Consider the following 26667-nt stretch of genomic DNA (forward strand, 5'->3'; position numbering starts at 1 on the left):
ATAAAACAAACCAGATAAAAGTTATCAGTATTTTATGAAATTTCTATATGCATGAAAAAGTTGCATTGTTATTTAAAGTATTGTACTTCCTTGTTTATATCAAATTCAAATCATGTAATAAATATCCCATCGATTTGCCATAAACCCTGTTGGACAACCAAGGTGAGACCATAACGAATCGCTGGGTACTTCACACAAATCGCTGGCAACCGATAAGGGTTCCAGTTACTTTTTATCTATAGATAAGACTAACAACGTAAGAGGCAGAGATTGGCAAAGAGCGCAGCTATAATAACACAATCCCACCATAATGACCAGTGCCAAACTAAACGCGTGCGGTGCAACAAGTCGACTTTCGATTAAACTACGAACTACAAATCAAAATGGACCACAGAACGCGTGTCGTGGAAGTGGTGCAAGTAGCTCCTCAGCCGGCAACCACAGTGATCGTTCAACCACCTCCGCCGCCACCTCCGCCAAAGGATAACAGCTGCTGTTGCTGCCCCTGTTGCCCCTGTTGCTGTGGCTGTGGCGATTGTTGTTGCTGCTGCACCATAATGTGAACAAGGCAAGGAAGGAGCCCTCAAACAAAGGACCTCGGTTGCCTTAATTCGTTACGTTAAATTAACTTTCTATGTCTATGGCGGTCGCACAATTCAACACAGTTTTTTCATGCAATAAAATTTTACGATTTGGTATAAATAACGCTGTTTCGTTGGGCAGACCCTCTCGTAACATATTGTCTTACATAAATCTCAATGCCAAAAGACCACATAATAATAAAAAGCCAAATTTAATAACATCCCACAAAAATTTGTAGTTTTATGGCTTTCAAAGAGGGGGGCAATCCTTTTTTTTCCTTCTTTAGCTGGCTGGAAATGCTCACCACATCATTTCAAAGTTAGTTCACATTCCGAGTTATTATTTATATGTTTCTCAATTTGCCAATAAAAGCGGAAAATGTGTCAAGAGTGCTGCCAACTTCGGTTTCCATGGGCCTGCTGCTCTCATTTGATAAAGGATTTTATGACTCTTGGCGCTTGAATTGCAACCGCAGCGTCAGAGTTCTCGCCCCAAATATTTTGACGAGGGTCCCCAAACTGGGACATTTTGTGTGGGAGTGACTTGGACTTCAAATGCGAGTGCTCTTTTTCAAGTTTTTGGCCCGCTCATTTAACATAATTTTTTGGCTTGCGCTCTCGAGTTGGCCGAAAGCGTTTATCTAAAGCTCAAACAATATTACTCATACGCAACGTGATACGCAGAATACCGGAAAACAGTGGTAATGAAATTTAATTATCTAGGTAAATTTATCTGCTTTCTCAATAGTTGTATTTAGAAATAGTAAATATAATATATAAACTAGGAAATTTAAAAGCTTAAGCCGAGAGAGAAAAACATTTAAACCGGTTTTTCCAAGATTTGTTTTTGTGGAAAGCTTCTCTTGCTATAGTTGCTATACTTGGCATAGCATGTTTACTTAAAATGGCAATACCAGTATTACAATTTTACGGAAGTCAATTCTTGCCAAAATAAGATAACAATAAATGTGATGAGAACACAAAATATTAGTTATTTTAGTTTAAGCTCTTAGGAGATACACTTTTATAAACTGCAGTTTCTTTTTTAAGAACGTATACGTTTCTCTTTAACCTATTTCTTTGCTTAATCTTTGATTATTTCATATAAAATTTTGTGGATAATAGTATTTAACCAAATGACTCCACTGTACCTGCTTTTTTCAATGTTATTTGCGTGTACGCCAATTCGTAATCAGGGCAGGGCATTGATCAAATGCCTTCCCCGGCTTTAGATAATAATGAGTAAGATATTTCCACCAAACAGTCAGCCGTTTTTGCGTTCGATGTTTCAGTAAAAAGCGCGTTGCCGAGCTGCGTTCACTTAGTCGAGCTGTTTAGACCACTTACTAGTTACTAGCTAGTACTTTTAAGACATACACTTAGTACAAAACTAAAGGCGAAAGGATGTACAACCCAGGCTACCAGGTGGACGTGATCGATCCGTACTATCAACCGCCCGTGGAGGTGGTGAATGTTATTGGACCTCCCCCGCCCGTGGAGGTGATAATGCCGTCGCCTGTCTATAGTCAACCGGTAGTGGTGGTGGAGCAGCCCAGCTATAATCAGCCAGGACCCCCGCAAGGACCCAGTGACGCCGAGTGCTGTATGCTCCTTGGAGCCTGTTGTGTGATGGAAGAGTGCGGCCTGTGTGTCATCTCGTAGAAAAGACAAAAACTTTGTTAAAAACTAAGAACTATGTAAACTAAATGCTAAATATAGACTGAAACTAAGGGTGACTAACCAGTGTGATGATTCAAAGTTCTTAAGGAAGATATAAGTTTAATATAGAGTGAGTTTATGTGGAGCTCTGGAAAGGGGTTAATTAAAGTAAATCCAAATTCATTATAAAATTTTTAGATTAAAATCCAAGGTTTCGTTATTTTTTATCAGAAAAATCATTTCGTGACAAGAGGCTTATATATTTTACAGAATATCATGCTGATATCTACTTTCGATAAATCATAAACATCATAAAATACGTTGTCTACCGATAACAGCCCTTTGATTTTACAAATTACCGAGCTGACGCCCAGTTGTAGACACTTTTTCTGGTTAAAAAGGTTGGTGAAATGTTTCTTTAGAGTATTTTGTTGTACTACATCTACGTTTGCCCTGCTAAAACTCCACCATAAATATCAATAACCATAGATTTTAATTTCCTCTATCGTCAACAAGGAGACGGATAGATGAGCTTTTAGCAAGCGGAGTATCTTTTTTTCAGCAACTGTCAAAGAAAATTCAGTGTCTACGTATGGACACATTCATCCCCCTCTTGAGATGGCCACGCCCAGACCCATTTCCTTGGGTTTCCTTTTAATAAATATAAAGCGTTAATTTGCTGCATAATTGCGCCCTGCCACACCCAGGACTCTGGAGACAGGACTCAGAAAGGAGCGACCCTTCCATGGCATGGCAGTTAAGTAGCGCAGCCTCGTACTCCATCAGCTCAACTCATCAGAGCCCGGACCCGGAGAAACATTGTCTATCCCCCTTTTGCCCATTTGGGGCTCCCTTTTTCATGTCTTCAATGACAGTTATTTCATTTTTCTTGTTGATGTCTTTCCCTGCACTCATTAAATCAAGTTAAAAAGGCATATAGCACGCAGTTGCTGCTGATGTTGCTTGTTGCCGTTCCCGTTGCCGTTGCTGTTTCCGTTGTAAGCCAAGCTGTTGAGTTGTTCTGGCCCTAACACTCTGTTGTTCTTGTGGCTGTCTTGCCGCAGTAAACAACAAACAGCAAACGACAAACGACGACGACGACAAACACCAAAACAACCAACGACGAATTTTCAAATAACATCTCACAGAACTCCAGAAAGGAAACAATAAAGCCGATGCAAAGAAAGCGAAACTCCTCCAGTCGTTTGCCACTCCGACTTTAATTATAATAACTTGGTATACAGCGGCATCTTGGTGTGTTTTGACATCCTGGTTGACATTAATGGCGCCACCGCAAATGGGAAAACCGAAGAACACCTGAAAAGCAGCCACTTTCCAGTATCCTGAAATTGGAGTTACGGCTTACATTCACCTCTAATATTTGGTAAATGGTTCAAAAAATAGCTGCAGCTACTAAAAGTAATTTGGTGTCTGGAATGATGACTTTTTTGGAAATGTTTCCCAAGGGGAAATGTCTGAGTTACCTGTCAGATATGAACTCTTTATAAACTTACACGGTTGAGATGGCAAAGAGAAGTGAAAAGGTTGTTTTCAGGTTCCATTCTTATATATTTTGTAAATATGTCTTAAAAAATGCTGAACATTCATAGGACCCAAGGGAATAAGCCGTTTCAGGTTGTAATACTCCTTAAGATAATGTATGCTTCTCTGGAGATTTAAAAGCATAAAACAAATTGAATAAAAAGCTAGTTTTTAAGGCTTCAAGTGTTATTGTAATAAATTCTAAATAAATAATCTCATTCAAGTTTTCAGCCTTCATCAACTATTTTGATTGATTACTACCAACCGATATAATATAGATTTGCCCGACTTTTCGAAAGCCTCTTAAAGTCAACCCTCGATATGGGCATCGAAAGAAAATACGTGTAATCATTGAGTACAACTGGCAAACTAATGCATATTTCGTGTTTGCCAGGCAATGAGGAAAAACCAAGTCACCCACCCACCTAGTATTACATCCACCCACGGCGCCAGTTTCTTAGTTTTCCTACCCTGTGCAAATAGGGGTTGTGTGGTATGTAGTATATCTTCTACTTATAGTTGAGCTTGTTGCATTTCTTGCAAGTAATTTTGTTATGAGTTTTTACTGTTGTTTTCGGGGGCAGTAATCCTTATAAATGAAGCAGCAAATTTGATGCTGCGTGCAACGTGCCCTTCTAGTTGATTCCCCTCTATTTACCACAGTTAGTTGACTTAATGCATTCGCCATCACTACGTCTCTCGCTAATACACGTTAATATCCTCTGAGCTATGAAATTTCACTCATTTGTCAGGATTTAGGGCAAGAAGGCCAGAAAGGAAACCGCTGGACACGGGAAATTGCAATTGTATTTCATTGGGTTCTTGTTGCCTTTGTTGGCTTTTGGCGATGATGATTTATCGGTGAGGCACGTGAGACCGCATCCTGCAGGGAAGGCAGAAGGGTATGGGCGTTTTGTTGAGCTCTGCCTCATTAATTTTTGCCTAACTGGCTCATTAAAAATTAATCCGTCATGGGACCCCGTATCGATGGCTCCTTGGGAGACCATCTTCTAAGCGTTAGATCGGCTTAAAAAGCCGAGGAATAAGGGGAAAATAATATCTATTAAGCTCCCTTTTGAAATCAATCTGAAGGTGATGGACGGATTCGCTTGTAACTCGAAGGCTATCTGTTTTGGATAGGATTTAACACATATGCTTCTTAATTAGTCTATTTTAATTACCAGACATCTAAGGATTACGAAAACGAAAGCGTTAATCATAAGAAAATACACTTTAAGCCCAAAAAGAAGTTTAGCTTGTTCTTCGATAAATTATAATTTTAAATATTTTATTGCCTACTTTCAAGCTTCTTTACAAATGTCTAGAAGCCACGTTTTCCACGTTCTTTCCAACGTTTTTATAAAAATTAATTTAATTTATGAAGAATCAGATCCTGATTCATTTTTTACCTTTATATAATTTATTTTTTAGGTGCCTAATTTTTTTTTTATAATAAATGGATATGCCTTTCTGAATAAAACACCTACCATCATTATATCTCAGACAAATAAGCCTCTATGCCATTGTGGAAAGTAAATAGAAGGTCATAGGTGGCACCTTTCACATCTTCTACCACACAAAAAACGCATTTCATCTAAAATGAATACTTTTCAAAATGGAAAGCACCTGACTGTCGGCATTTAGCCACGCATTAAGACTCTCAACCCAGTTGCTTTTTTAACTGTTTGTGTGCTTGGTCCTTTGTGCAGAATGGGTGGCAAGTGGGTGGCGGGTGTTATAGGTGGTTACTGACCCGCCAAGTACCGTTCGACTTGTGAATGCCATCCATCTCGCTCCCGCTTCCATTCGTTTTGCATCATGTCAAGTGCAAAATGTGCAACGCCACCCCTCTCGCTCTTTTCTTGCCAGTCTGAAATAACGGCACTCCCATTGTGTCAGACGAAATAACTGTAAAAAAAGACGAGAAAAAACAAAGAGGAAAAAACACAACACGAACAATAACTTCTGTGTGACACATTTGGCAATGCGTTTTTAAACTGGCGAAAAACAAAACGAATGTGGCAGCCGCAAAACAGAATAGAACACAGTGGAAAAGTCAGCGGCAAGTGGGAAAAGTTTTTAGCATTTTCTTTTTTTTTTTCCTTTTCTATTTTTGAGGTTTTCTTGTCCTCGGCACTGAATTGCACTTAAAGTCAGCGCCAGTTAAAAAACTTTCTGTTAAAACTAAAAAACGGAAAAAAAGGGGGGAGCTGCAGAAAACTATTGCATAGAGTGCGAAAGAAACAATTGAAAAGTTTATTGCTTTTGCCTTTTTCACTTTTTCACTTTTGTGTGTTCGCAAGTATGTTGCGTCACTCGGAAAAGTCGTTGACAAAAACCAGAATGTGATCAGCTGTTTAGGCCAAAGGGAGACGGCGCTCTAGGTCCTTGGAGTTAGCCAAAAAGAGAAGGAACTACTGAGAAAGTTTTGGGTGCTTTTTATTAATTTTATAACTGTGCTGAGGAAACGGATGTGAAGAGGAAAGGGTCTTAGGAAGGGGAAGGGAGCTGGGTTCAAGGATGCATTCTAGTGAGGCTGAGAACTCTCAGCAGCTGCGGTCAACTGGGGGGCTGCCCACTAATTGGCCTTGTGAAAATATTTGCTACGCTTATGAAAACAGTTGACCGCCGCCAGCCCACGACCCTTGAAACTGAAATGACACCCACAAAGGACGGGGTTCTGGGCCCCAAAGCAGTTACACTCACACATGTGCATAAATATGAGGCGAACATACACCAACATAAGCTGGAGGTTTATGCGGGGGAAAATTGTGATTAGGTAAAAATTCATATTTCGTAGCCTACTTTCTTGCCACTTTTACTTTTTAAATGGTTTTCCTTTATAAGGACATTACCACATATAAAAATACCATTGTAATTTAACCAAAATGTTCGAGACTAAAAACCATCTATTAATTCACAAATCCCCATAACCCAAAATGTGTGTCCTTTGATAATTCCAGTTGCGCATGAACATAATTAGAGACGCAGTCATTTGGCCACTCGCAAACACACACACTCTCGGAGAACAGCTCCTGGTTAAGCCAGTCCAATCACAGACACATGCCGGGCCAGCCGCAGGACCCTGCCACGCCCTCTCGACCCCCGGCAACACCGCAATTTTTGTCAACTGAACTAATTAATTAATTGTGGGCAGCCAGCGTGGCCTTCCAGGCGAGACCGAAACGAAAGGACTACCCAATCTGCCACCCAACCTACCGCCCACTTGCTAACTGACCGGCAACTAATTTTTATATTTATGAGACCGGGGGACTTTGGCCTACTGCGTCATAAACTGTGGCGCTTTGTTTACTATTGTTGCTATTTGGTATGCATGTGTGTTGTGTGTGTATATAGTGTCTGTGCGACCCGCAACCTCCCACTACACCTCCGCCCATTTAGAGGACATTTTATCCTTGCCGCAGACTCCATGCCGTTTGCCCAACATAAACTTGCATGTTCAAATTTTTAGTATCTTTGTGTGATTTCATGCGTTAAAGCAGAATTTTTATTTGCTACCCGTAAAGATAAACAATTTCAGGATATATATATATGGGATATAGGATATGTGAGGGAAGGGATGTCATGTCCCATTTCGTTTAATTTTCATGTCGCGTTGAAAGTTTCATACAAGTATTTATGGCATATAAATGAAATATTTGCGACGAGGGTAGAAATTGGGCAATGTTTGCTAATGAAGGAGTTCGATTCGCTTTTAAATGGTTAATTGGTCTGAGGATTTTCTGATGAAGGAAGGAGGTTTTCTCCTTCAAGGGGGGATGCTATGTTCGGTGAATACTAAGGGTTTGCCTGTTAACAAGAATTATAAGATTGTGATCTGACTGCTTCTGAAATAGGAATGTATAATTAAAAAGACTGAGTTTCGGGAAGATTCAGGATAAAGTTTACTGCTTTTTCGGTTATAAATTAACTATTTGTTTATCCGTGATTTATTCATTATCATGTGTCTATTGGTGTTTGACTCAAGTTTTGCTATTACTTATTGTTCCTTAAACGAACCGATAAACTTGTAAAGTAACCAACATTTTGTGTAATTTATATTGGTACTTGTATATTGTTTAAACTGAAAAATTCGCAAACTATTTAAGGGTCTAAAGTTTTATTTTTCAAATTTTTATCATAACGTTTGACCCATTTTGTTATCCCAAAAATATGTAGTATTAAATCCATCCAAAATTTGTATTCCCGTTGATAATCTTCTAATTTTTTCTTGCATTTATAAACACAAATTTTGGTATCTATTTTATTTTGCCTTTTGGCGATGACAGAATATCACGTCTTATGTCTCTTCCAATCTTAATATTTTATTACAAACATTCGATTTGTGATGGTGATGAGGATTATGCCGCTGCTTTTGGTTCTGGTGCCATTAATGCATATTAAATGCAATTTTTTAAGAGGGCCATTCGATGAAGTTATTTGGCTTGCTGCCTTTAATGGCAAATACGAGGTGTGTTCAAAAAGTAAGGTGACTTTTCAAATTTCTCGGGCAACATATTTTCGATTATCGATTTTTTTGTTTTGTTATATTGGTACACTCTTCCCTAACATCTGTACCAAGTTTCAATGGAACATCATCTTTTGTTTGGTTGTGAGAGGCGTAGAGTTACAAGTTATTTTGCGAGCTCGGCGATTTTTTGCTATCGAAAAATATGGATCAAAGGATTTGCATCAAATTTTGTGTAAAAAATAAAATTAAGTGCTCTGAAACACTTGAAATGTTGACAGTGGCATACGGTGAAACTGTTCTGAGTAAAAAAAATGTGTACAAGTGGTACAAACTCTTCCAAGATGGCCGGGAAGATGCCAATGACCAGCCTCGCTCTGGACGCCCAAGCACGTCAACAACTGATGAAAACGTTCAAGCAGTGACGAAAATTGTTTTGGAAAATCGTCGAATCACTATCAGAGAAGTTGCTGAAGATGTCGGTATATCGCTTGGCTCGTGCCATGAAATTTTTTCAAACGTTTTGGGTATGAGTCGTGTGTCAGCGAAGTTTGTTCCGAAATTGCTGAATTTTGAGCAAAAGAACCGTCGCATGAGCATCGCTCAAGAGCTGTTGAATGACGTCAACGACGACCCAGATTTACTCAAAAGGGTCATAACTGGTGACGAATCATGGGTATACATTTTTTTTTTTTACACAAAATTTGATGCAAATCCTTTGATCCATATTTTTCGATAGCAAAAAATCGCCGAGCTCGCAAAATAACTTGTAACTCTACGCCTCTCACAACCAAACAAAAGATGATGTTCCATTGAAACTTGGTACAGATGTTAGGGAAGAGTGTACCAATATAACAAAACAAAAAAATCGATAATCGAAAATATGTTGCCCGAGAAATTTGAAAAGTCACCTTACTTTTTGAACACACCTCGTATAAACATGGAAAGCTCGCCAAAATCGCATGCGACAGGAATTTTAAATCATTGAATGCGAAATGACAAAACATTTTCATTTTCATACAAATTGCGGAATTTGGCCATGATCTCCTTCCTCTTCCTACTTTCCATCGCCAATCCGATTCCCAGCATTGTTTCGCTTTTTTGTGGTAAGTGTGGGTGCTGTGTGAGGGCGGTGTGATGTCGTCGATATATAAAGCTGTTCATAAATTTGCGGCGCCTGCAAATATGCAACGGAAATTGCCAAAGCCACACGACTCTTCAATAATATACCATTTCTACCCTCCGCAGAACTCCAGCTGGAGTTGAAATGTGTTTTTTTTTTTGTATTTCTTTTATAGGCAACTCATGCCGCGGGGGACGTTTGCTGCGGGGGAGGATTAGTTGGGCGATGTTCAGCGCTCGTCGTCCTTGTCAATGCATTTCGCCTTTTGATAATATCAAAAACTCATTTGCCTTGGACACTTTCAAGAGCAATCACTCCGCTTGCCACATTTTTGCACTCTAAAAAAAAATTAAAGATATTTAGTTTATGGTATTAATAAAACTTTTATAAAAGAAACCGCGAAATCCTCCTTATTTTCGTTTAGAACTAGAATTCCTAGGCTCTCTCTTAAGAGAGATATAACTCATGTTTAAAGAATATTATTGATATTTTTCTTTGTGTATTAGCCAAGAGCGCTTAGCAAGGGTCCAGATGATTTATTATGGTCTATTTCCATCCTCCGCTGCATGCGTCATCAATTTTTAGAGATAGATTTGCATGGCCATCGCCAAGGGCCATTAGGCGAAGCTTGCAGATACTTTGTGCGCTTCCGTTGCGCTACGCTTTTGTTGCAGATGCAACATGCAACCGCAAACATTTAATAAAAACACGAGCTGACCATAAATAATTTGCTCTTTGCCCGCATCCATATCCTAAACAATTCAAATATTGCTAGCAAATATTAATTAAAAGCCACGAGATAGTAAATGTTACTCATGGCTAAACACAACCACTGCAACAACCACTTAATAAACGCGCTTAACATAAATTAAAATGTATCTGCTCCCTCCCACCTCCGGGCTAAAAAAATACAATGAATTGTATGTGGAAAAAAGAATGTGCAACAATTGAATAAAATAGTTCTGTATCGCTGTTTTTGTTTACTGCGATGTTGCAGCTGGAATAATGAAATGAAAAATGTGCGGCCACATGGAAAATTAATTGTAATACATTAAAAGTGCAATAGCAAAATAATTTAAGAGAGCTGCTCTGCCGGCAAAGCCATTCAATTTGTACAAATTACGGCTTAGAGTAATGGCAACTGTTTATGAATGACTCATTTCGGTTTAAAGTATCTGCAAGTATTACTAATACGCAGTGGTAACTTCAAAGGAACATGATTCATACGTAGTAAACTTATCTATTTAGTTATTGGAACCCCAACCCGGGAAGTACACTCATGTTGGCTTAAATATATTAATCCCCTTAATTCATAAGGAATTAAAAATAAAAACTCTCAATTACTCTTTAAAAATGTAACTTTATCAGAAGTTACATAAGAATTAAATAATACCATAAATAAAAACTCATTCATTTTTTCGTTTTGTATCAAAAACTAATTGATTTATTTGCCTCTTGTTAAAACAATGCAAATCGAATATTTGGTTTACAAAATAATACTTTGAGTTCAAGTTGATGGTTTCGCAGGCGGCATATTTAACAACCCGTCATTACAACACACTGAAATTACCACAATAATTGCTCACTTACAACTGATGGGATGCGTCTGTGGGTTGTAGTATGAGATATGAGACATTTTCTAATCATAGTGCGAGATTCGGGTGAAGATGAGCTAGCAAACTAGATGGATAGAGTACATTGTTAGCCTAAAAGAATCGTAGGATGAAGGCCTGACTACAACTAGTTCCTATTCATATATATATATTTATGTATATAATGCATTTCGTACTGATCGGTAAGCGTTTGTAGAGTGCAGCCGCGTGCTTATGGCGAAGCTTTTGCATCTTTGGCTTTGTGCAGTTTACTTTCATGTTTTTTTTTTGGCTACAAAAATACTCTTTATATATGGGCACATACACAATGTATAATGGGGGCCCCAAAATGGACCAAGGTTCAGCCATGCACTTCGGGTGTGTGATTGTGTGTATGAATGTATATGTATAAATATAATTTGGTTAATCTCATAATAAAGCCACTTAGCGGCACCAGCGTTCACCAGCGGTTTGTGTAGAACTGATTGATGCCCAGCACATGCTTCTCCTCATGGTACTTTTGCAGGATATGTGTGATGACCGAGGTTGTGTCGTTGTCGCCACGCCACACGCGTATCGCATGCTCATTCTCCAGGATGCCCAGAAATGCTAGACAAATATATATAGTTATTATTGATTTAGCAAGAAATTGCTTAGGCTAAACATACCAAGAAAAGTCTTGGGATTGCTAAGAGTCATCTGGACCTGTGGCATTTCCAGAATCACCTTTAGGATGGGCGAATCAGGCGCCAAGCCTTCACGCAGCTCAATTACGCTGCCAGAGCGATTGTCGCACAACCATTCGCAAGCGGAGGCCTTGTTGTTTCCAGTCTTTTTTAACGCCGCCAACACAGCCGTCTCCTCGAAACCCATTTCGGTTAGCGATTCTACAATCTCATCACTGGGCGGTGAATCCCGATGGCTGTAGATTCGCACAATCTCAATCAAGGCGGCGGTGTTTTCAATGGCTTCCTTTAATATAATTAGTTATTAGTTATAGAGGAGCAAGGCTGTTTATGTTTGACTTACATTATTAGTGACTATCGTGGAGGGCGAGATGGAAGAAAGGCTGTGCTGCATGTTCATGGCCGGTGGTTCCTGTGGGTTTTCTTCGTTTTGGTTTTGTATCAGCCACTCCATCGTGGTCGAGTAAATGCCATTGTTAGCCTTCAAGGCAAATGCAGCCAGCTCCCGTTTAAATCCCATGTCAACCAGACACTGCAACGTATCTGCCTGCTGATTGCGGCGGTTAATCAAACGTTGCTTCAGCATGGCTATCAAGCGCGGAGCATAGGGGCCAGCTCCTATAACCGCCGCCGAAGCTTGAGCCAGGGATATCAGCACCTTTCGCACATCGTATTGTATCTAAATAACAGTCTGGTTAATAAAATCAAAGGGATAAACCAGATGCAGCTTACGTTCGACTGCTGAAAGATCTCATTAATGTCGATGGTGGGGAGTTGGCTGCCGTTAACGGGCACATATCGCGTCGCGCTCTCCACCAGCTGCTCATTGGGTCCGGGAACCTCGCGGATTCGCGATACCGTTTGCGGAAGGGTATTGCGTCGAGGGGACAGGATGAAAGTCTCATTGTTGCGCACTCTTAGCTGGGCCAAAGTGTCTGATTCGTTTAGTTCGCCACCAAAGTATTCCGCTCGGTAAAGACGGTATCGCGGGTTTAAATGCCGCACATCTGGAGCAAATAGCTGGATGGAGTCGGGATCGTCGCTCAGCTCCAAAATTACCTCGCTCTTTAGCTCGTTGAGGCGCTTGTTGACGTCCGTCTTGAAGACCAAAACCCGCGAGCTTGGACAGATTACCCGCACCATTATAGATTCACCCGGCTTGTTGGCATCTTCTGCCTCGCCAGCAGTAACGGAGCTATTTGGGCGATTGGAATGGGCTGATTTTCTAAGATGGGTTCATAAATAGATAGATATTGATTAATAAAGATATCACAGAACTTTTCGACAGTACAAACCTGAGGAACAAACTGCGCAGTTTTTGCATAGTTTGTTTTGAATTGATTGCGCCAGCAAAGCCAACGGAGAATTTCGAATAGACAAATATATACGGAGGTAAGCAATTGGAAATATTTGAGCATGTTTGTTTTGCCTGTCAACTTACGCATTGGCCTGCTGCTGCTGAGTGGGCGTGGGAGAGTCCTGGAGCTCCACATGCTGCTCAGTCCGGTCCTCCCTTCTCTGCAGCTGCAGTTCTAGGTGCATGCGACGTCGTCGGGCGGGAGATGGAGTCCTCAGAACGCAACTGCCACCGCCCACAAGAGGCGGTGCATTGGCTATTCCGCCATCCGTCTGTGTCTCAGATTCTGCCGTATGAACATTAAGTGAGGATCCGCTAAGGCTCTCCGCATCGCTGGCGTCTGTCCTTTGGCTGTGACTATGACTACTACTCCGAGGACTTTCGTCCGTCGGAGAAGCACCACTTCTTTTGCTGCGCGCCAGCCATTTGGCCCGTTTCTCGTTGAACTTCTCGCGCATCCAGGGTATCATCTTGGGTCTGCAGCTAGGTGTTCGCCGTTTGCGTTACATTATGCGGCGCCTTTTTCTGGTTATTCTGCATTTTTCTCCCAAATAAACAGAATCGATGCGAAATTGCTCTAACGCGATTATTATTTTTGCAAAGTCGATAGTAAACAGCTGTTGGAGTAGTTGCCAGATGGTTGATTACGTGGCCGCCTGGTTTTAAGTACAGAAGCGTTCTATCGATATTTTCGAGTAATTCATTTATTAGAGCGTAACGGTTATCTGAACAATATAAAAATGTAGCTAATTAAATATATTCTCGACAATTTTTTTAAATTGCAAATCGGTTTTGCATAAGGAGGCAAGTTTTATCCGGTTGTTAACTTTACTGAAATGTATAGTGTTTCTTAATCTGGGTAGACTGGGTAATAAATAAATAATAAAGTTGGGTAACAAATGAAAATGGGTTTCTCTCTAAACTGGATACCTGACCATATGTTTAACCAAAAACTCAAGCAACTTACCTGAAATACATTTAAAATAAGATTTAAAGTTCAGAAATTTACCTATGCAAAAGGTGCAAAAATAACCATCTGTCGACGAAGAGCAGATGGTAAGATTAAATTCCAATTATAAAACAATCTGGGAATTTAGGAAATATTTAGAAAATCGTATAGCTTAAGACGAAGAACTGTATTTGCCACAATATGAGGATTATTCAAAAATTAGATCCTCTTGTTTTCCAATGAACTTATGTAAAAACTTTGATTTAAACAATATACTGATATAATGAGCAATATAATACAAATAATATCTTAATAAATGTAACCATGTGCTTTTAATTGGGGTTTTATAATTGCTGACATGTTGTGCATTCACAATAGGAATGCTGGTGTGTGAAGAATATCGTGTCGAGATGCCATTCCTAGATGCCGCAACTTGCCCCATCTCTATGCGCCTACAACACCGATAACGATTACCATTAAGCATTTAATCGATTGCCACACATTTTAATTATTGCTACAACGCGCAAATCCGTGGCTAAAAAGTTAGTAAAATATGTTTGCCGCCCACTAAACGCCACCGCGTTGATCCCGCAGCGTTATCAGTGTGCCCCGGTCGCCTCTAAAACGGCCCACAAGTGGCCCAAAAGTGTTTGTTTTTGCGTTTTGGCAACTACTCTGCTGGCATATGCATATCGGTGTGTGCGTGTGCGTCAGTTTCGTTTCAGTAGAGCTCGTCACGTAGCATAAAACGCGAGAGTTTCTGTTCAAAAAGTAGTGGGAGGGGGTGAAACGGGAGCGGGAAAAGAAAAAGAAATAAAAGCAATGTGAAAAGTGCCGCAAAAAAACAAGAAGACAACGACGACGAGCAAAAAGAGAGCGACACAAATTGGAAGTAGAAGCCGGAGGAGGAGCAGCAACAACACATGAATGGGACTCACTCTTCTGCCAAAAATTCTAACAAACATACAAACATAAATGCACCACTCACGAATGCAGCGGACATACAGCAACACGAATACGACACACAGGCACACACACACCTTCAAATATTGTTTAAAGCGGCAGAACAGAAAGTGAAGAACAACAAATAACAGGCCAAGAATCTGAAGACGCAGCACAGGTAAGGAAAAACAAGCGATAAAACTTTTCCTCGTGTGTATGTATGCGGTGCGTGCGTCTCTCGCTTCTGTGTGTGTGGGTGTGCGTGCTTGCCTGCGTGGGTATGTGTGAGAGAGTACCGTTTACCTGCGGGGGCGGGTGTTCAGGCTAATATTCTGTTTGAATTTGCTTTCTTTGTTTATGTTTGTCATTGTCAAATTATTCTGCTTTTGTACACACGCCGAGCAACAACTACTCCTCCCACTCCGCCACCCGCTGTTCAACCGCGAATATATTTTTTGCTAATTGTTTTACGCATTTGTTTATATGCCCAAAAGGCAAAACGGAACCAGTGTGACCAACTGCCCTGCGTTTCATTGTTATGTTTTTCGTATATAACATCGTAAATATCTTATCGCACATCGCAAACTGCATTTGGACAGCGCGAAAGTAAATTGTGTAGCTACACAGTAAGAAAAAGAAGGTAATTTCTAATTTAAATAATCCCTAAAATATACAGTAATTACTACGGAAGCTCTTATCAAATGGTTTATATGTATACCACAGTTATAATGACACACAATATAACTATTTTGTTTGAAAACTAAGAGATTCATTTTCTAAAATCCGCTGCGTCATGAATCATGGGAATTGGAAATCGTCTTATCAGATTTTAAAATTTCACAATCTTCATAACATAAATTAATTAACATGAAATCAATCTTCACATTTTTTTATTTCAGTAATTTTTAATAATATCTATTCAAATTATATTATTTTCCAGCATTTTATTAAGCGCTGCATCATAAACAGAGCCTAGAGAAGAAGTGTCGCTTATATATGATTCCATTTTGTCTTCTTGGAAAGCAAACTTAAGTATAATACCCCATACGTTTTAAGCCTAGATAGGTGAGTAAACCAACTAGAACTCCATTCAAACAAACTCAATAAACCATTCTTTAAATTTCCATTTCAGGACCTAACTTTAAGTTCAAACGAAGGCAGACACAGACAGCATGTGGAATTCCGAACCAACACATCGCCAGCACCACCATCAGAACCAGCACAATGGCAATTCTACCTCGGGCGGTCCGCCGGCCAAGCAACTGGGCATGACCTCGGCCATCAGCTTGGCCGAGCCACGACCGGAGGATCTGCAGCGCACAGACGATCTGCGTGGCTCACTGGAGCCCTACAATGTTTTTGAGAGCCAGGACGAGCTGAACCACCGCATGGAGATCCTGGCCAAGCTCAACACACTGGTCAAGCAGTGGGTCAAAGAGATCTCCGTCAGCAAGAATATGCCAGAGTCAGCCGCTGAGAAGCTTGGCGGCAAGATCTACACATTCGGCTCGTACCGGTTGGGTGTGCATCACAAGGGCGCTGATATCGACGCCCTTTGTGTGGCTCCTCGCAACATAGAGCGCACTGACTACTTTCAGAGCTTCTTTGAGGTGCTCAAGAAGCAGCCGGAGGTCACCGAGTGCCGCTCCGTGGAGGAGGCCTTTGTGCCGGTCATTAAAATGAACTTTGATGGCATCGAGATCGATTTGCTATTTGCACGTCTTTCCTTAAAAGAAATACCCGATGATTTTGATCTACGGGATGATAACTTGCTGCGGAATCTGGATCATCGCTCGGTGCGCAGTCTTAATGGTTGCCGTGTAACAGACGAGATCCTGGCTCTGGTGCCTAACATTGAAAATTTCCGCCTTGCACTGCGTACGATAAAATTGTGGGCAAAAAGTAAGTTTACCAGGATTAAGTTCTCTGTACAAAATTATGACTAATTTTTGTTTTCTCCTTTAGAGCACGGCATATACTCAAATTCTTTGGGTTATTTCGGCGGTGTGACCTGGGCCATGCTAGTGGCCAGGACCTGCCAGCTGTATCCTAATGCTGCAGCTGCCACATTGGTGCATAAGTTTTTCTTGGTCTTTTCGCGCTGGAAGTGGCCCAACCCAGTGCTGCTCAAGCATCCCGACAACGTTAATCTAAGATTTCAAGTAAGTCAGATGGAATTATCAACGTTTTTCAGATTTACTAATCATTCATTTTCTATTTTAGGTCTGGGATCCACGTGTTAATGCCTCGGATCGCTATCATCTGATGCCCATTATTACGCCCGCGTACCCACAGCAGAATTCCACATTTAATGTGTCAGAATCCACCAAGAAGGTCATATTGACCGAGTTCAATCGCGGCATGAATATCACTGATGAAATCATGCTAGGCCGCATTCCGTGGGAGCGTTTGTTTGAGGCGCCCAGCTTCTTCTACAGATATCGTCACTTTATTGTGCTGTTGGTCAACTCACAGACGGCCGACGATCATCTAGAGTGGTGCGGCCTGGTAGAGTCCAAGGTGCGTCTTCTGATTGGAAATCTGGAGCGGAATCCTCACATTGCTTTGGCTCACGTGAATCCCAAGTGTTTTGAGTTTAAGAAGGGCCAAAGTGCCAATAACTCCCAGAACAACAGTGGAAATGAAGACGATCTGAAACAGTCACAGGGTAATCAGTCTGCAGTGACATCAGCACCTTTCTGCTCCATGTGGTTTATCGGTTTGGAGTTTGAGCGTTCAGAAAACCTCAACGTGGACCTCACCGAGAGCATACAGAACTTTACAGAGCACGTTATGATGCATGGCGTAAGTCTACAAATAAGAGTATGAGTTATATACAGTTATTTATATATATATTATATTTTCAGGTTAACATCAAAATGCTGAAGGAAGGCATGGCAATCGATGCCCGTCACGTGAAACGCAAACAGTTGTCTCTCTATTTAGATTCCGACTTCCTTAAACGGGAGCGTAAGTCTATGGAGAGTCATAATAATTTTAACAACACCTTACTGGCCAACCGAAAACGACTCTCCACGGAACTGGCACAATCGCAGGACCCATTGCCACCAGGTCAGCAACAATCAGGTGGAAATCGCGGACGGGAAAGTGGTGCCAAGATACACAGACTCAGCGAATCGGTAAGTTTTTATTACTAATACTTTTTAGGATAACCGAGTAACATTACTCTTCTTATTTAGCTGACAGAGGAGAACTCGAATGCCTCCAGCGATATGGGGGCAGGAACGCCCACCACACCAACAGCGGCGCAAATGAGTGCGCCCAACTTCAAGAGTTCGGGCAAAAACGGTTCTGAAATGGACGTAGTGGATCAGGAGCCATCACAGCCACACAACAACGGCAACAATGGTAGCACCAACAGCAACACAACCACAACGGAGGTGGCATGTTCGTGACAACCGCCAACGCTACATCCGCATCCGCCGCATCAGCAGCCACCGCCCCCGCCGCCACAGCCACCAGCTCACCATCATCATCATCAGAAGTTTCGGAAGAACAACAATGCGGCTGCGGCGGCAGCTTCCAACAGCATTTTCAACCAGCGCTCGATTCTGCATGCTGCTTCCAGTTTATCGGCAGCTCTAAGCATAACCGGACACAAGCGCAAGCAGCAGACGGCAACATCAACAACCACGATCAGCAGCGGCAATAACATTGCTCATAACAACTACAACCACCACAGCAACAACAACAATGGCGGCGGCGGCAGCAGTCACTACAACAAAACGTACTACATTGATGATGATGATGAGGACAACAACCAACAACAACATTTGACACCTAACAACCAAACCCAACAGCAGCAAACATCGGTTAGAGCAGCAGCAATATCGACAACACCAGCAACCTCGGTCCCAGTAGCTGCGAATGCCGCACCACCGGCACCGACAATTTCTTGTAAGTTGCCTAAATGTTTTACCTCGTTCTCGAACTCTCATCCACTTTCTCCCACTTCCTTTGACACGAGACTGTTTCTGTACACTTAAGCAGCCTCTCTACTTACTATTACGTATCATATAACCAGTATTTCCGCCAATGCGGAAACAGTCTAACAAAAACCTACATTTAATTTTTAATATATTACAAATCTAATTTACAACGCCCGAGACTAAGCTCAAAAAATGAAGATGAAAAATAAACTTTTAAAAAAAGAAAAAACTCGACATTTTTGGTATTTTTATTTTCCAAATTATTTACAGTGAGAATCGTTTTTGGACAATTATTTTTAGGTTTATTAATCAGCAAGCCTTGTCTGGTATATGAAAATACGCTTTTTCAAATGAAAAAAGTAATCTGATTTTTAATAAAAATTGACAAATAAAAAATTACAGCAATTTTTGGTTTTAAATATTTTTAGAAGTTTGTTCCTATTTCAAAATATTTATTGCAATAAATTGGGGCATGTACATTTTTTATGGCCTTACTACCATCTCCTCAAATACAGAGATGGTAAGGTATAAAATCCAACCTTTTAAACAAAAATGTATTACTGATACTTAACATTTTTAGGAAATGTACATGTTTTTCAGATTTTATATAAAAGAGTCTTATGTTAAATTAATTAAAAATAATGTTTTATAGCAATGATCAAGATTTGGATAAAAATTTTGTTTTAAATTTCTTAATTGTAAATATTTCTTTATAATCCTGTTGTGAGAAACTGACTTAGAAATCTTAAATAAATTAATTTTAAAAATTACTGGTTTAAATTTTCGCCAGAAACATGAAATCCTGTTTTCTTAACCTGATACTTTCTACCCTATTTTCCTAAAAGATTTTTAAAAATATCACTAAAAATACATGTCACTAACTATTTCAAAACATTTATTTTGTCTTTACAGTGTAAAAAGCTATTAAACATACCAATTAAGGATTAGTTATCATAGTTATTCTCTACCCATTGATTTTCTCGGCATTGATGCCCAAACAAATATGAAGCCCACAATATTTTATACAAAACGGTAAGTTAAAAGTTAAATTTGTTTTTTTTAAATATCTAATAGCTGTATTTACTGCAGGTTTCTATCATACACCTTCTGCAAAGTTATGTTAAACATTATTCTTTCAACCAACTAACATCGCCCAATCGTCAAACTAAAATTGGCATTCGGGGATCGGAGAAACGCCTTTAAGACAAGAAAGTCATCTTGAGAGCTTGAGCGGCAGAGAAAGCATTTCTCTAACTTTTGTCTTAATAATATTGTTGTATTGTACATCTTTTTTACTTCCCCACAGCTGGTTTGAGGAGTGCGTAGAAGAGAGAGATGAGTGTGGAGTGTGAAAAGGATGAGAAGGAAGATGGACGAGAGCGGCGGACAGAGATGATTCTGGAGGATATCTGCTGCGAAAACTACTTACAAACTAAGAAGATTTCTTTATAATTTTTATATCTTCTTGTTTTCAATATTTGTTTTCTTCTTCTTCTAGTTGTACAACGCTGAAAATTTGAAACAATTATGTTCGTTTTTCTAAGAAATCATATCTGAAAAAAGGTAATAACAAAAACATATAAATGAAATGAAGATATTGATTTAATTTTACCAAATAAATTAGAAAAAAACAAAGCGAAAGCTAAAAACACCAAAACAGCATTTATGTTTTATTTGAAAATTAGTTGGGAAATGGAAAAGTTATTGAAAATATAATGAACTTTTTGAAAATGAAATTGCGAAAATTTATTCTCAGCAACCAAAAAATCATGAACTTATTTATGTTACAGTTACATAAATAAGTATTAAATCGGGGGAAATGCATAGTTATAATGAGCGGATGGATTATATTTATGGTTATCAGTTATCATGAAATGAAAATGTGGCATGATTGATGTCTAACTGAAATTTAAACAGTACAAGTGCGTCCAGGAGAGAAATAGAGATTTTAGTTTTCGGCAAATTGTTGTAGCGGATACTTTGGGATTAAGTACTCCATGCGCTGGTGACGGCGTATTGAGCATTGTAAGTAATTTGATCGCGGAAGCCGAGCTTCGCACTCTTCCGATTTTCCTTTCTCGTACAATTGATGACGCAGTTGCATGAAATAAGGGCGGCTTTTCTTCCTTTTGCTGTAGACATGGCGCATCAGCCACTTCTCCACCTTGATCTCGTTGTACATGGTCGATCTATTCACGCACACGGTGGTCAACTCCTTACTAGGTATGTAATTATAAGGGGGAGCCATATTTATAACATTATAACGGGGCCGCATACCAGGAGTAAAGCGGGTATCGAAGAATTGGTCTCCAAAGGTGATGGCCCATGGATTGTATTCCTTTCCGCCGTATTTGTTAGTGCCGAATGGTTCAATACTAACGCGCAGCGAATCGGGCGTACCATTTTTTCCACCCCCTTCAGCTCCCGCCGCTGCTGCTCCATCTGGCGGTGCCGCTGCTGCTCCATCTGGCGGTGCCGCTCCATCTGGCGGTGCCGCTCCATCTGGCGGTGCCGCTGCTGCTCCATCTGGAGGTGCTCCAGAAGCAGGAGGTTCTGCTGCGGGATCCTGTGGAGAGGCAAAGAGTCGAATACCGCTTTTTATTCGTTTCCTTGGAGCTTTGGTAGTAGTAGTAGTAGGACTACTGGTGGTGGTGGGAGGATCATGAGTTCCATTGATTCCAATTTTTCGGTGATAACTATCCTGTAGTTTCTTTCCAAAAACTCGAAAGCCGTCTGAATTATGAGGCATTTTTGCTTTAGAGCTCCAGTCGTCAACATCAAACGTAGACTGATTAAGATTGATCTGCCTCGGAGCTCTTACTACTGGCATGGCGATCGGAAGAGTTTCGGAAACGGATAAAGCCAGTGGCAACCCAATGACTCCATGCACCCAAACACCCAAAATCTATAGGGAAAGTAGGGCCAGACTTTTAAATATTAATATGAAGGATAATCTAGCTTTAACCACTCACCATAATTGCTGTTATTGCTAGAATAAGACCTTGTAGGACTCCATAGCTATGCATCGTTTATCGTGTGAAATTTTCTTTTATCTACACTCTGAATGTTGTGTATATAGTGTGCTTCAACCTACGAATATGGAAAATATGTGTGCTCAAAGGGGAGTTTAGAGTGACTTGAATTTCACAGAACATTTGATTACTGTAACTTACTTAACTGCAACTTTTACTTACTGTATATGAAACCAAAAAACCGTAGATAATCGTTCGGAAAAAGAACATTCTTGTATTCAAAGAATATTTAGCAATAGCCACTATGAAAAGTCCTCGAAAAGAGTATCATATATTTTGGTTAGCTAAAATTTCTACAGGTGGTCTTTTCAAGAGCGACCAACATCAACGTTTTCATGAAAGGTACAGTCGCCTCAGGAATATACTTGTAAGGTATTCAAAACTTCTTGAAAGATCCTGCGTGATACCTAACATTCGTGGGACCTAACAAAACTACCGAAACTAACCAGACGGTTGTCTGCGATCCCAAGTCCTTTTGGGACTAACCTAATTGCACTTCTGCGAAAATTATGCGCGACACAGCTGCGCGTTTTTCCCCGAAAACGGAGTAGCATTAATCCGTTTATGGCCACGGATTAAGTTGCAAAATTTTCACGAAGGTCGCCGCGATCCGGGACGCGAATTCGCAGAACTGCCCCGACCTTTCCAGGTAAAAACATCCGCTACCACCCACAGGTAAGAGATTTTTGGATAACAGATTGGGTATAAAAGATCAAGCTGCCGACCAAAAGATCATCAGTTACCAACGCATCTTCAGGATGTGAAGATCAAGCAGTGAAAACAAAATCAGTTCGGAACAGCAATTATACGACAAACCTTGTTCGGTTTTGCCAATTTGCTAGTCAGCACTGGGTAAAGTTTGTCCTATAATCCCGATAATACAACCAGCTAATAGTGAATCTACCAAAACGGTCCCGATCCTGGGATCCATCTTGTTCAGTTATGTATTTAACTCACATCACTGGGCAAAGTGTGTCTCAGGATCTTGACCAAATCATCAAGACTTTAAACTGAAAAGTAAGTGATAATTGGCAATCCAGTTTTAAAATTGAATGGCGAATGTCGGTATGGTCGCTTTTTCAAACGACTAAGTGACTAGACCGAACACTCGTGCTATAATTTTAAAATAATCAACAAGCTAAGTGAAAGTTAAAAAGCAAAAATAAAGATCTAAAACGGTCGCAATTAGTTTCTTTGGTCGTCCAGCCTTAGGTGACTTTTCTGATCATAAAGCTAGACAACCATTGAAGTTCGTTGTGGCATTTGCAGCACTTCAAGCCAAGTTAAGTGTTACCAAAACTACTCGGGCCATTCGCTAAAAGGAACGATCGTTGTGATATGAGTTCTTTTGTTACATATCACAGTGATTTTCCTTTGTAACGCATGTCTAATGCCCACTATTCATCAAGGTTATTAAACTAATACTCAGTGCCAAATCACAGCCTTTAAAGTAGAGGGAATAGTTGCTGTGTTGTATGCTACTTAACAATATCTATATCACAGTGGCTGTTCTTTTTGCATCTAAAGTGACTAACATCATTCGTTTTGTTTTTTGTTTTATATTTGACAAACAACCATGCCGTTTTTAACCCCAGGGAACCTCTGCTGTTGATATATAATCAGGAAACTACTATATCACAGTGGCTGTTCTTTTTGGTTGCACGGCCAATTCCATCGATTTGTCATCTGTGGCATGCATTTGTGTCACCTCAATGTGAAAATTGAAAATTGTTCAAAAAGAAGGGAACCGTTGCTGATGGTGTAGTTCAAAATTCTCACAATTTATATCACAGTGGCTGTTCTTTTTTGTTTGGCAATCGATCTACGTTCAATGGTTTACCAGGACATGAAATTGAAAACATTCCTGATTGCTCCACATTCCTTCAGCTTCGAAGTTTCGGCTAAGACTGATGAGAAGGTGGTTTCTTAGCTTTTGAATCAATTCTTCATCTGTCTGAACTTTTGTCAATAAATAAAGTTTAGCTTACAATGAACTAATTGCCTTTTCTTAAACTATATTTTGGAGATGTTTGCAGCTTGAGAAATATTTTATGTTTCTAACTCCTGAACTTAAACTCAGCCTTAACTGAGAAACCTTTTGTTAACTTGGTTAATTATTTAGGTTTGATTTCAAAGTTTAACTTATTTAAAGCACTATTTTAGATAACCTAAAAAACAACATCAACTTACTTATGCATTGGTCAATATCAATTTCAATTTAAAGATTCGACCAAAGTTCGCCCATGCATCTGAAATTGATTTTGATATGTGGGGCTTAACTCGTGAGCCAGGAAGTGTCATGGTAATGTGGGGAGTAGCATTTGTGAAACTTTCTCTTCGTGTAACAGCTTGCCATCCGACCCTTTCCAGGTGAAAGAGCACCTGACTCGCATTTAGAATTTCACGCGTTTGCGGAATGGCCAAAAGTTGGCCAAAAACCAACTCTTTGCTCGAGGCGTGGCCAGTTTGCTGCTGGCCAAATGCAAAACAAGCAAACTGTGAAATTCCATTTTGCATTGACAGGGCCATGGCGTCCCCATGCCATAATGTTCGCAATGGCTGCCAATGGCCAACAGCCTTTGTTGCATTGTGGCCAAGGACGGGTGCTGTCTATGCCACTTGTTCTGTTGCCGTTTCTGTATCAGGCTTCGTGTGGGTTTCTAAATCCTCCATCTCGACCGGAAGTCGGGATACGCAGAAGGAAGAGGAAACCGAGCGGCGGAAATGCGATTAAAATGTTCCATACAGTCAATGCTAACTTCCGCCGTGCGGAAAACAAAGAATTATGTTCTTGAAATGAGTGTCCTAAACACGGTTCCAATTTCCTAGTTTCAAGTATAGATTTTTTGAATACTTTTCGAAATAAGCTTGGAACTGGAAAATAAATTTGGTAAGGAATCAACCTTTTTTGAGCTTTTGGCATTAAAAAGGATAATATTTTCAGGGGTAATGACATAACATATTTTATTGAAAGTTTCTGCTTGAACGGAATAATGATCCCTGGGCATATTAATAAACAATATTTTCTCGGCCCTATTCTTCCTTTGCATTCAAACGGTACAGGTAATTTTCCACACGAATCTTCTGGCGCAGCACCTTTCTAGACTCCCTTTCAATAGTGGCCGTAGTGCCATCATGAATGTGAAAAAATCCGCAATACCGAGCTGGGACAAACTGATTGATCTTCTGCTGGCGACTAAACCTTTCAGTCACCTGCAGGTTGCACTTCTTTATTGCTGCCACCTGGACATGCATGCACTTGCGACACATGTCCGCATCGCTACCAAAGTTGTGGAAGTAGTCGCCCACCGGCTTTTGGCCACAAATCGAGCACTTGGTGTTGTTTTGGGGAGCACAGAATACCGCCACCGCTGGCCAGATGATGCGCTTGCTCCCAAACGCTGTCTCCACATTCCAATCCGGATATTTCAGATGGTGCGAGTAAGTGGAGGGTCTGAATTACCATAATGAAAATAACTTTCTTAAAGTTGAAAACTATTCTGTTATCTTTACCCGGGTGTCATCCATTTTTGATCAGGCACGACATACTTGTTAAAGGTGAAATAATACTGCGTTCCAGGAAAGTCGGTGAAATAGGTTCCAATGGGGGGATAGCCTAATTCGCGAAAGGGGGGAAGGCGAGGCGATTTGCTAGCCAAGGAAGAAAATCCAGCTTTCGATGGGTACTGTAAAAGGGTTACTAAGCATTAGAATGGATTATTTGAATAGGACTCACCTTAAATCCTATGGGTTTGGATACGTCGTAGGTATTAGGACTAACCATCGCAGGCTGAGTTTTACCATAGCTATCGCGACAGAAAGCATTCTTCGAGTCCCTATGAATTTTCCTTAGGAAACCAACAGTGGGCCAAACTGGCGGATTGACCACATACTCGAAACCTGCAAAGAAGATGTCCTCAGAGATTAGTTACATTTAAAAGTGGTTAGATGTCCACCTAGATCATTGCAACGGGCCACAAGGAGTCTCATTTCGGAGCGCTGGCGACGCAGATTTTCGCGCTCCTGGGCATTTAGCCTTTGGGCACGCATCTTCGATGAAAGTCGGAGTAAGACTGGAAGTCGAAAGCCGAAATTGGCGGACCGTCGAACCGTGACAGCCACCACAGCACACGCATCGTGGCACGCACGTGAGTGATTTAATGGAATCCGAAGTAAGTATATATATTCCCCCATCGATGATGATATAAAATCAATATGTCTAAAATGTCGACGGTACGCCGCGGCATCAGTATACGATGTTTGATTTCATTTGGCACACGTCTAGACGACTTTACTCGCTTAATATTTTTTCAATGTTTCTATTGTTTCGATTCTCTTTCGCTGTTGTTTTGGCCTGTCTGACTCCCTGAACTTTGACCCATTTGGGCCAATTTCGGTTCGGTTTTAATAGCTTCAAAGGGAAGCAGCAGGAAATGGGGCATAAAATGGTTTGTCATTGGTGTCGATAACAAAAGGTGGGTGAAAACTGTTTTGCGGTGCGTGCTGGCTGCCGGAAAACATTTAAGGAACCAACCGTAGAGAATAGATAGATGAAAGCGGCATGTATTATAATGTTTTCACATAATACATAACTTAAGAGAGTGAGTTATATAAATGATACCCCCTTTCATTAAACACTTTACACCATCATCCGTTTTATTTCGCAAATGTAATCACTCACCCTCCATCAAGGAATAAACTTAAAGCAACCGACTTAGCTATTAATTAACAATTCAAATTTGGTAAAAAAACAGCAATCTGAGCAAGATAGTCTGAAGTGTTGTCG

The 26667-nt window shown here is 40.4% G+C and overlaps 5 protein-coding genes across 8 annotated transcripts; 2 read left to right on the plus strand and 3 right to left on the minus strand.

The window, feature by feature from the left end:
* Positions 1-1887: 1887 nt before the first annotated feature.
* LOC108109020 lies at positions 1888-2317 on the plus strand. Its single transcript, XM_017217293.1, has one exon. The coding sequence runs from the start codon at positions 1986-1988 to the stop codon at positions 2241-2243; it is 258 nt and encodes an 85-aa protein (XP_017072782.1). The 5' UTR covers positions 1888-1985; the 3' UTR covers positions 2244-2317.
* Positions 2318-11117: 8800 nt separating this feature from the next.
* Positions 11118-13789, minus strand: LOC108109283 (ubiquitin-associated domain-containing protein 1). Of its 2 annotated transcripts, XM_017217774.2 has the most exons (6): positions 13093-13788; positions 12947-12958; positions 12384-12876; positions 11995-12330; positions 11634-11937; positions 11118-11574 (listed from the first exon to the last, which is right to left on the minus strand). In XM_017217774.2, exons 1-6 carry the CDS (start codon positions 13476-13478, stop codon positions 11426-11428), a joined length of 1680 nt encoding a protein of 559 aa, XP_017073263.1. In that variant the 5' UTR covers positions 13479-13788; the 3' UTR covers positions 11118-11425. The 2 variants fall into 2 exon arrangements, with proteins under 2 accessions (XP_017073263.1, XP_017073264.1); XM_017217775.2 differs by lacking the exon at positions 12947-12958 and having other exon boundaries at positions 13093-13789.
* A 644-nt stretch (positions 13790-14433) lies between these two features.
* LOC108109218 (poly(A) polymerase beta) lies at positions 14434-19083 on the plus strand. The gene is given in 7 exon segments (XM_017217682.2): positions 14434-15077; positions 15840-15964; positions 16032-16801; positions 16865-17061; positions 17123-17704; positions 17767-18039; positions 18100-19083. Coding segments are annotated over 5 exon segments (2589 nt in total). The 5' UTR covers positions 14434-15077; positions 15840-15964; positions 16032-16071; the 3' UTR covers positions 18907-19083.
* A 1596-nt stretch (positions 19084-20679) lies between these two features.
* Positions 20680-22101, minus strand: LOC108108941 (homeobox protein Hox-A3). Of its 2 annotated transcripts, XM_017217196.1 has the most exons (4): positions 22044-22101; positions 21822-21939; positions 21127-21754; positions 20958-21068 (listed from the first exon to the last, which is right to left on the minus strand). In XM_017217196.1, the coding sequence occupies exons 2-4, from the start codon at positions 21873-21875 to the stop codon at positions 21058-21060; spliced, it is 693 nt and encodes a 230-aa protein (XP_017072685.1). In that variant the 5' UTR covers positions 21876-21939; positions 22044-22101; the 3' UTR covers positions 20958-21057. The 2 variants fall into 2 exon arrangements, with proteins under 2 accessions (XP_017072684.1, XP_017072685.1); XM_017217195.2 differs by having other exon boundaries at positions 20680-21754; positions 22044-22061.
* A 2717-nt stretch (positions 22102-24818) lies between these two features.
* Positions 24819-26667, minus strand: LOC108108970. Of its 2 annotated transcripts, none has more exons than XM_017217226.1 (4): positions 26563-26667; positions 25618-25781; positions 25395-25567; positions 24819-25335 (listed from the first exon to the last, which is right to left on the minus strand). In XM_017217226.1, exons 1-4 carry the CDS (start codon positions 26567-26569, stop codon positions 24915-24917), a joined length of 765 nt encoding a protein of 254 aa, XP_017072715.1. In that variant the 5' UTR covers positions 26570-26667; the 3' UTR covers positions 24819-24914. The 2 variants fall into 2 exon arrangements, with proteins under 2 accessions (XP_017072715.1, XP_017072714.1); XM_017217225.1 differs by lacking the exon at positions 26563-26667 and adding an exon at positions 25838-25932.

This window comes from Drosophila eugracilis, unplaced genomic scaffold, assembly GCF_018153835.1.
Source record: "Drosophila eugracilis isolate 14026-0451.02 unplaced genomic scaffold, ASM1815383v1 contig_1765, whole genome shotgun sequence".
Classification (NCBI taxonomy): Eukaryota; Metazoa; Arthropoda; class Insecta; order Diptera; family Drosophilidae; genus Drosophila; species Drosophila eugracilis.